The sequence below is a fragment of the Myiozetetes cayanensis genome, unplaced genomic scaffold (assembly GCF_022539395.1).
Source record: "Myiozetetes cayanensis isolate MyiCay16 unplaced genomic scaffold, myiCay2020 scf719, whole genome shotgun sequence".
Taxonomy (NCBI): domain Eukaryota; kingdom Metazoa; phylum Chordata; class Aves; order Passeriformes; family Tyrannidae; genus Myiozetetes; species Myiozetetes cayanensis.
The window spans coordinates 10,792-20,706 of NW_026087986.1; the positions used below are offsets into that span (position 1 = coordinate 10,792).

A 9,915-nucleotide genomic window follows, 5' to 3' on the forward strand; every position below is an offset into this window, starting at 1 on the left:
TCCAAGGTTTTTTTAGGAAAAAATTAAAGAAAAAAATTCAGGAATTTTTAAATAAAATTATTAAAAAAATCAGGATTTTTAAGAAAAAAATTAAAATAAAATTCAGAATTTTTTAAAAAAATACAAAATAAAATTCGGGAATTTTTAATAAAGATTAAAAAAAAAATCCAGGAATTTTTCCAATATTTTTTGGGAAAAAAATAAAGAAAAATTTCTAAAAGTTTTATTAAAAATTTAAAATAAAATTCAGGAATTTTTTTAAAAATTAAAAATAAAAATCCAGGAAATTTTATTAAAAATAACAAATAAATTAAGGATTTTTCCCAACATTTTTGGGGAAAAAAAAATAAAGAAAAAAATCAGGAATTTAAAAAAAAAATAAAAAAAATTCTGGAATTTTTTTAAAAAATTTAAAATCAAATTCAAGAATTTTTAAAAAAAAAAAATACCCAGGAATTTTTTCAACATTTTTTGGAAAATTAATTTTAAAAATCCAGGAAATTTTGAAAGAAATTTTAAAAAATCCAGGAATTTTTAAGAAAAATAAAATAAATAAATCCAGGAAGTTTTTAAAATAATAAAAAAAAAAAATTCAGGATTTTTTTCAAAATTTTTTGGGGAAAAAATAATTTTAAAAAAATTCAGGATTTATTCCAAATTTATTGGGAAAAAAATCAAAGAAAAAATTCAGGAATTTTTTTTAAAAAATTTTTAAAAATCCAAGAATTTTTCCAACATTTTTTGGGGGGGAAAAAAAAAAGAAAATAAAAAATCCTTTGGTTTCCAAATTCCTGTGGTTTGTTTTTTTTTTAATATTCACAAAACAAAAAAGAAAAAAAATTCCAGGGGGAAAAAAATTCCAGGGAAAAATAAAAAATAAAAAACAAAACAAAATAAAAAAAATTTCCTGGAAAAAAAAAAACACTTGGAAAAGAATTCCAGAAAAAAAAAAAAAAAAGGAAAAAATTCCATGGAAAAAATTAAAAAAACAGGAAAAAAATCCAAGAAAAAGAAATTCCAGGAAAAAAAAATCCAAGAAAAAATAAAATTCCAGGATTAAAAAAAAAAAAAAAAAACCGAGAAAAAAATTCCTGGGAAAAAAATTCCAGAAAAGAAAAAAAATTTGGAAAAATTCCAGAGGAAAAAAAAAAAGAAACAGAAAAAAATTCCATAAAAAAATGAAAAACCAGGAAGAAAAAAGAGAGAAAAAATAAAATTCCAGGGAAAAAAATTCCAGAAAAAGAAAAAAAACTTGAAAAAAAATTCCAGGGAAAAAAAAAAAAAAAGAGATTAAAAAACTCCAGGAAAAAAAAATTTGGAAAAAAATTTCAGGAAAAAAAAAATTTGGAAAAAAAAATTCTAAGAAAAAAAAAAACCAGATTAAAAAATTCCAGGAAAAAAAAAATCAGGAAAAAAATTCCAGGATTAAAAAAACCAAAAAAAAGAAAATTCCAGGGGGAAAAAAATTCCAGGATAAAAAATATTTGGAAAAAAAATTCTGGGGTTAAAAAAAAAAGAGATTAAAAAATTCCAGGAAAAAAAAAATTCAGGAAAAAAATTCCAAGAAAAAAAAGAAATTCCAGGGAAAAAAAACTTGGAAAAGAAAAAATCAGGATAAAAAAAATTCCAGAAGAAAAAAAAATAGGAAAAAATTCCACAAAAAAAAATTCCAGGATAAAAAAAAATTTGGAAAAAAAATTCCAGGATAAAAAAAATTCCAGGAAAAAAAAATCCAAACCTTGGAAAAATTCCTGAGGAATTTTTTTTTTAGGATTCCCTAAAATTATTTACATCCAAAAAAATTGGGATTTTCTTCCCTAAAACCCCCCCTAAAATAAAAAAAAGAATAAAAGAATTCATGGAAAAATTCCCCAAAATATTTTAAATTTTAAAATTTATTTGGATTTTTTTGGGGTTTTGGAGGTTTAAAAAATCTTCTTTTTTGGGGGGAATTCAAATCTTCCTGGAGGTGGAAATGGAAAAATAACCTGGGAAAAGAACAAGAAAATAAAGATTAAAAATAAATTCTGAGTGGGAACGATTAAAAAAAATTTTAAAAAAATAAAGGAATTTTTTTGGAATTTTTTAGGGATTTTTTAGGGAATTTTTAGGATTTTTTTAGGAATTTTTTAGGGATTTTTTAAGAATTTTTTTGGATTTTTTTCAGATTTTTTTCAGGATTTTTAATGAATTTTTTAGGATTTTTTTTGAAATTTTTTTCAGGATTTTTTCAGAATTTTTTGGAATTTTTTGGAATTTTTTTGAAATTTTTTTGGATTTTTTTAGAATTTTTTCAGGAATTTTTTAGAATTTTTTAGGGATTTTTAGGGATTTTTAGGAATTTTTTTGGAATTTTTTAAGAATTTTTTAGGAATTTTTTCAGAATTTTTTAGGGATTTTTTGGGGATTTTTAAGGAATTTTGTAGGAATTTTTTAGGGATTTTAGAAATTTTATGGGATTTTTTAGGAATTTTTGGGGGATTTATTTAGAATTTTTTCAGAATTTTTAGGAATTTTTTGGAGAATTTTTTGGGATTTTTTGGGATTTTTATGGGATTTTTAGGAATTTTTTTGGAATTTTTTTCAGAATTTTTTAAGAATTTTTTAAGGAATTTTTAAGGATTTTTTCAGGATTTTTTAGGAATTTTTTAAGAATTTTTTGGGAATTTTTAGTAATTTTAGGAATTTTTTAGAATTTTTTCAGGATTTTTTAGGAATTTTTTAGGAATTTTTTAGGAATTTTTTTGAGAATTTTGTAGAAATTTTTTAGGGGTTTTTTTAATTTTTCTTTTAGTGTTTTGGGAAATTTTTCAGAATTTTTTAGAAATTTTTTCAGAATTTTTGGGGATTTTTTTCAGGTTTTTTTGGAAATTTTAATGAATTTTTTAGCAATTTTTTTGTAAATTTTTTAGGGATTTTTTTCTGATTTTTTTTAGGATTTTTTTTTACTATTTTTAGGAATTTTTCAGGAATTTTTTTGGAATTTTTTTTTATTTTTTTATGATTTTTTTAGGAATTTTTTCAGAATTTTTTAGGAATTTTTTTAGGTGGTTTTTTTTAGGAATTTTTTAATAATTTTTTTAGGGATTTTTTAGGAATTTTTTAAGGCATTTTTTTGAAAATTTTTAGGGATTTTTTAGGGAATTTTCTAGGAATTTTTCATGAATTTTTTAGGAATTTTGGAGGGATTTTTTAATGAATTTTTTGAAATTTTTTTAGAATGTTTTTAGGGAATTTTTTCAGAATTTTTTTTAATTTTTTCAGATTTTTTTTGGAATTTTTAATGAATTTTTACAGAATTTTTAAAGAAATTTTTGAGGAATTTTTAAGGGATTTTTTTAGGAATTTTTTAGGTATTTTTTAGGGAATTTTTAGTAATTTTTTTACAAATTTTTTAGGAATTTTTTCCTAATTTTTTTATGAATTTTTTTGGTATTTTTTAGGAATTTTTTCACAATTTTTGGGGGAATTTTTTAGGGATTTTTAAAGGAATTTTTTCAGATTTTTTTTTAGAATTTTTTCAGAATTTTTTGGGATTTTTTTTGAATTTTTAAGGAATTTTTTCAGAATTTTTCCAGAATTTTTCAAGAATTTTTTTAGGAATTTTTTAGGCATTTTTAAGAAATTTTTGAGGAATTTTTTAGGGAATTTTTTTAGGGATTTTTTAGGAATTTTTTTGGAATTTTTTGGTGATTTATTCAGAATTTTTTCAGAGTTTTTTTAGGAATTTTTTTAGGAATTTTTTAGGGATTTTTTAGGAATTTTTTTAAGATTTTTTTTCAAATTTTTTTGGAATTTTTTCAGAATTTTTTCGGAGTTTTTTGTGGAATTTTTTAGGAATTTTTTTGGAATTTTTTGGGGAATTTTTTTTAGAATTTTTTTAGAATTTTTTAAGGATTTTTTTAGGAATTTTTTAGGAATTTTTTAGAAATTTTTTTAAGGAATTTTTTCTGAATTTTTTAGGAATTTTTTTAGATTTTTTTTAGGAATTTTTAAAGAAATTTTTAAGTAATTTTTTAGGAGATTTTTTTGGAATTTTTCAGAGTTTTTTTAGGAATTTTTTCTGAATTTTTTCGGAACTTTTTCTGAATTTTTTCAGAATTTTTTAATGAATTTTTTAGGATTTTTTAAGTAATTTTTTTAGGAATTTTTCGGGATTTTTAGGAATTTTTTTAGGAATTTTTTAGGGATTTTTTAAGAATTTTTTTAGGTATTTTTTAGGGGGAAGGTTCGGATTTTTTTAGGGATTTTTTTAGAGATTTTTTTGAAATTTTTAAAGAATTTTTAAGGAATTTTTTAGGAATTTTTAAGGAACTTTTTAAGGATTTTTTTGGAATTTTTAAAGGAATTTTTTCAGAATTTTTTGGAATTTTTTTTAGAATTTTTTAGGGTCTTTTTTAATTTTTCAGAATTTTTTCAGAATTTTTTAGGAATTTTCTCAGAATTTTTTCAGAATTTTTTAGGGATTTTTTAGTAATTTTTTTAGGAATTTTTTCTGAATTTTTTCTGAATTTTTTCTGAATTTTTAAGTAATTTTTTCAGACTTTTTTCAGAATCTTTTTAAGAATTTTTTGGATTTTTTATGATGTTTTTTTAGGAATTTTTTAGGAATTTTTTTGGGATTTTTTTTCAGAATTTTTTCAGATTTTTTTCGGAATTTTTACTAATTTTTCTAGGAATATTTTAGGGATTTTTAAGGAATTTTTTTGGAATTTTGGGGGGAATTTTTTTTATTTTTTTATGATTTTTTTAGGAATTTTTTTAGGAATTTTTTTCCTAATTTTTTCAGGAATTTTTTAAATCATTTTCACCCCCACCTGCTTTAAAACTCCGAGCCGTTTTCCAGGGAATCTTTGGAATTATCGGAATTTCGGGATACCAGGTCAGCCAGCAGAGCCTCTTCCAGCTTTTTCCTCACTTCTTGTACCCTCTCCTCCTGTTTCCTGGGAAAAAAACACCCAAAAATTGGGAATTTTCCAGTGGAAAAGTTGATTTTTTCCTTGGGAATTTTGGGTCTTTTTTTCCCTATTTTTCCTTGGAATTTTGGCTTTAAAATCTTAATTTTTTCCCTATTTTTGTTGGGAATTTTGGGGTTAAAATCTTGATTTTTTTCCCTATTTTTCCCCTGGAAAAGTTGATTTTTCCTTGGGAATTTTGGGTCTTTTTTTCCCTATTTTTCCTTGGAATTTTGGCTTTAAAATCTTAATTTTTCCTTGGGATTTTGGGCTTTAAAATCTTAATTTTTCCCTATTTTTCCTTGGAAATTTGGGCTTTAAAATCTTAATTTTTTCCCTATTTTTCCTTGGAATTTTTGGCTTTAAAATCTTAATTTTTCCCTATTTTTCCTTGGGAATTTTGATTTATTTTTCCCTATTTTTCCTTGGGAATTTTGGCTTTAAAATCTTAATTTTTTCCCTATTTTTCCTGGGAATTTGGGCTTTAAAACCTTAATTTTTTCCCTATTTTTCCTTGGGAATTTTGGGTCCTTGATTTTTCCCTATTTTTCCTTGGAATTTTGGCTTTAAAATCTTAATTTTTCCCTATTTTTCCTTGGGAATTTTGGCTTTAAAATCTTAATTTTTCCCTATTTTTCCTTGGGAATTTTGGCTTTAAAATCTTGATTTTTCCTTGGGAATTTTGATTTATTTTTCCCTATTTTTCCTTGGAATTTTGGCGTTAAAATCTTGATTTTTTTCCCTATTTTTCCCCTGGAAAAGTTGATTTTTCCTTGGGAATTTTGGGTCTTTTTTTCCCTACTTTTTCCTTGGGAATTTTGGCTTTAAAATCTTGATTTTTCCATGGAAATTTTGATTTATTTTTCCCTCTTTTTCCTTAGGAATTTTGACCTTTAAATCCTTCATTTTCCCCCCAATTTTCCCTCTGGAATTTTCCCCTTCCCTTCCCTTTCATTCACCCCCAACCTTCTCCCATCACCACCTATCCCAATCCATTGACAACTCCCTCTTTTAATTTACCACCAATCCACCACTCCCTCCTTTAATTTACCACCCTCCCCCCTTCAATTTACCCCCAATCGACAACACCCCCCTTCAATTTACCACCCACCGACAACACCCTCTATTAATTTACCACCCACCGACAACACCCTCTTTAATTTACCACCCACCCACCACTCCCCCCTTCAATTTACCACCCTCCCTCCTTCAATTTACCACCCACCCACCACTCCCTCTTTTAATTTACCACCCATCGACAACACCCTCTATTAATTTACCACCCATCGACAACACCCTCTATTAATTTACCACCCACCCACAACTCCCCCTTTAATTCACCACCCTCCCTCCTTTAATTTACCACCCACTGACAACTCCCCTTTAATTTACCACCCATCCACCACTCCCCCCTTCAATTTACCACCCTCCCTCCTTTAATTTACCACCCTCCCTCCTTTAATTTACCACCCACTGCCAACACCCTCCTTTAATTTACCACCCACCAACAACTCCCTCCTTCAATTTACCACCCTCCCTCCTTTAATTTACCACCCTCCCTCCTTTAATTCACCCCCCCCTCCTTTAATTTACCACCCACCGCCAACACCCCCCTTCAATTTACCACCCACCGCCAACACCCCCCTTTAATTTACCACCCATCCACAACTCCCTCTTTTAATTTACCACCCTCCCTCTAATTCACCACCCTCCTTCAATTTACCACCCACTCACCACTCCTCCTTCAATTTACCACCCACCCACCACTCCCTCCTTCAATTTACCACCCACCCACCACTCCCTCCTTCAATTTACCACCCACCGACACCACCACCTCCTTTAATTTACCACCAATCGACAACACCCCCCTTCAATTTACCCCCCACCGCCAACACCCCCCTTCAATTTACCACCCCTCTCCCACCTCCCCTCCACTCCCCCTTCTCCCAATCCCATTTTTTCCCCCTTTTCCCACCTGATATCCTCATCAGTCACCACGAAGGCCCTGCAGAGGGGCTGGCAGGTGTTGAGCCAAACGGCCGGGTTCTTCTCGGCCGCCGCCGTCAATTGACCGGTGATGGGGGCGTTGCCCGCGTGCAAGGCGCTGGCCACCGCCCACAGCAGCGTCTCGGCCGTGCTTCCAGGTCCTACACCTGGAAAAAATCCATGGAATTTACGGTTGGATCAGTTTGGGAAGGTGGGAAATGGTTTGGTCGATGGACAGGGAAAGTCTCAATTTACAGCGATTTCTATGGGAATTTGGGAATTGTTGCACTTGGAATATCAAGGGGTGGTTGAATCCTACATGGAATTCTAATTATCCCAAAAAAAAAGCAGTGGATGATCCCAAAATTCCCAAGGAATCGTCATGAATGGGAAGAGATTCAATGGTGAAAATTCCCATGGGAATTTTCCCAATTTACAGGGATTTTTATGGGAAATTTGGGAATTGCTACGCTTGGAATGTCAAGGGGTGGTTGAATCCTACATGGAATTCTAATTATCCCAAAAAAAAAGTATTGGATAATCCCAAAAAACTCCAATTCCCAAGGAATTTTTGTGATTGGAGGAGATTCAATGGTGAAAATTCCCATGGGAATTTTCTCAATTTACAGGGATTTTTATGGGAAATTTGGGAATTGTTGTGCTTGGAATGTCAAGGGGTGGTTGAATCCTACATGGAATTCTAATTATCCCAAAAAAAAAGCAGTGGATGATCCTAAAATTCCCAAGGAATCGACAGAATTGGAGGAGATTCAACAGTGAAAATTCCCATGGGAATTTTCTCAATTTACGGGAATTTCTATGGGAAATTTGGGAATTGTTATGCTTGGAATATCAAGGGGTTGTTTAATCCTACATGGAATTCTAATTATCCCAAAAAAAAAGCAGTGGATAATCCCAAAATTCCCAAGGAATCGTCAGAATGGGAAGAGATTCAATGGTGAAAATTCCCATGGGAATTTTCCAAATTTACGGTGATTTTTATGGGAAATTTGGGAATTGCTACAGTTGGAATGTCAAGGGGTGATTGAATCCTACATGGAATTCCAATTATCCCAAAAAAAAAGCAGTGGATGGTCCCAAAATTCCCAAGGAATCGTCAGAATGGGAAGAGATTCAATGGTGAAAATTCCCGTGGGAATTTTCCCAATTTACAGGGATTTTTATGGGAAATTTGGGAATTGTTACACTTGGAATGTCAAGGGGTGATTGAATCCTACATGGGATTCTAATTATCCCAAAAAAAAAGCAGTGGATGATCCCAAAATTCCCAAGGAATTGTTGTGATTGGAGGAGATTCAATGGTGAAAATTCCCATGGGAATTTTCTCAATTTACAGGGATTTTTATGGGAAATTTGGGAATTGCTACGCTTGGAATGACAAGGGGTGGTTGAATCCTACATGGAATTCTAATTATCCCAAAAAAAAAGCAGTGGATGATCCCAAAAAGCTCCAATTCCCAAGGAATTGTTGTGATTGGAGGAGATTCAATGGTGAAAATTCCCAGGGAATTTTCCCAATTTACAGGGATTTTTATGGGAAATTTGGGAATTGCTACGCTTGGAATGTCAAGGGGTGGTTTAATCCTACGTGGGATTCTAATTATCCCAGAAAAAAAGCATTGGATGGTCCCAAAATTCCCAAGGAATCGTCAGAATGGGAAGAGATTCAATGGTGAAAATTCCCATGGGAATTTTTCCCCCCCTAAAAAAAAATCCTGGGATTTTTTTTTTTAGGGAATGAAGGGGATGGAAATGGGATCTTCCCCCTCCACATTCCCAGAATTCCAATACCTTGCAGGCCTTTGGGAAGCTCCATGGATTTGATGCTGTGCTCGCTGACGTCGGAAGCGCTGAGGCCTTGGAGTCTTTTTTCCCAAAAAAGCTGGAAAAGAAAAGTTGGGAATTACACAGAATTTTGGGAAAGGTGGAAAAAAATTCCCTTTTTCTGTTGGTATCTCTTGTTTGGGGTTTTTTTCCCTGGGAATTTGGGTTTTTTGGGAAAAGAAGGGGTTAAATGAATTTGGGGAGAATTCATGTGGGAAGGGGAATTCAGTGGAAAGGGGGAATTCCATGTGGAAAGGGGAATATGGGAATTCCATGTGGGAAAAGGAGGGAATTCCATGTGGGAAAATGAGGAGAATTCCATGTGGGAAAAGGGGGGAATTCCATGTGGGAAAAGGGGGGAATTCCATGTGGGAATGAGAGAATTCCATGTGGGAAGGAGGATCATGGGAATTCCATGTGGGAAAAGGGGGGAATTCCATGTGGGAAAAGGGGGGAATTCCATGTGGGAATGAGAGAATTCCATGTGGGAATTCCATGTGGGAAAAGGAGGGAATTCCATGTGGGAAAGGAGAATTCCATGTGGGAAAGGAGGAATCCATGTGGGAAAAGGAGGGAATTCCATGTGGAAAAGGAGGGAATTCCATGGGGGAATTAGTGGAAGGAATTCCATGTGGAAAGGAGGGAATTCCATGTGGAAAAGGAGGAATTCCATGTGGGAAAAGGGGGAATTCCATGTGGGAAGGGGAGAATTCCATGTGGGAAAAGGAGGGAATTCCATGTGGGAAAAGGGGAGAATTCCATGTGGGAATTCCATGTGGGAAAAGGAGGGAATTCCATGTGGGAAAAGGAGGGAATTCCATGTGGGAAAGGAGGAATTCATGTGGAAAGGAGAATTCCATGTGGGAAAGAGAGGAATTCCATGTAAGGAGGAATTCCATGTGAAAGGGAATTCCATGTGGGAAAAGGAGGGAATTCCATGTGGGAAAAGGGGGAATTCCATGTGGGAATGAGAGAATTCCATGTAGGAAAAGGAGGAATTCCATGTGGGAAAAGGGGGGAATTCCATGTGGGAAGGAGGGAATTCCATGTGGGAATTCCATGTGGGAAAAGGAGGGAATTCCATGTGGGAATTCCATGTGGGAAAAGGGGGGAATTCCATGTGGGAAAA

At 31.4% G+C, this 9,915-nt stretch overlaps 1 protein-coding gene across 1 annotated transcript; it reads right to left on the reverse strand.

The window, feature by feature from the left end:
* Positions 1–1,879: 1,879 nt before the first annotated feature.
* Positions 1,880–8,897, reverse strand: LOC126652248 (methyl-CpG-binding domain protein 2-like). The gene is made up of 4 exons (XM_050338919.1): positions 8,754–8,897; positions 6,931–7,108; positions 4,818–4,943; positions 1,880–1,988 (listed from the first exon to the last, which is right to left on the reverse strand). Exons 1-3 carry the CDS (start codon positions 8,776–8,778, stop codon positions 4,823–4,825), a joined length of 324 nt encoding a protein of 107 aa, XP_050194876.1. The 5' UTR covers positions 8,779–8,897; the 3' UTR covers positions 1,880–1,988; positions 4,818–4,822.
* Positions 8,898–9,915: the final 1,018 nt, after the last annotated feature.

Bases quoted from the DNA above. Each gene is read 5' to 3' on its own strand.
- LOC126652248 (XM_050338919.1), bottom strand. From the start codon at position 8,778: ATGGAGCTTCCCAAAGGCCTGCAAG. The intron at 7,109-8,753 runs GTATTGGAATTC...GATTTTTTCCAG, and splicing joins GCTTCCCAAAGGCCTGCAAG to GTGTAGGACCTGGAAGCACG. The intron at 4,944-6,930 runs GTGGGAAAAGGG...TTTTTTTCCCAG, and splicing joins GTGACTGATGAGGATATCAG to GAAACAGGAGGAGAGGGTAC.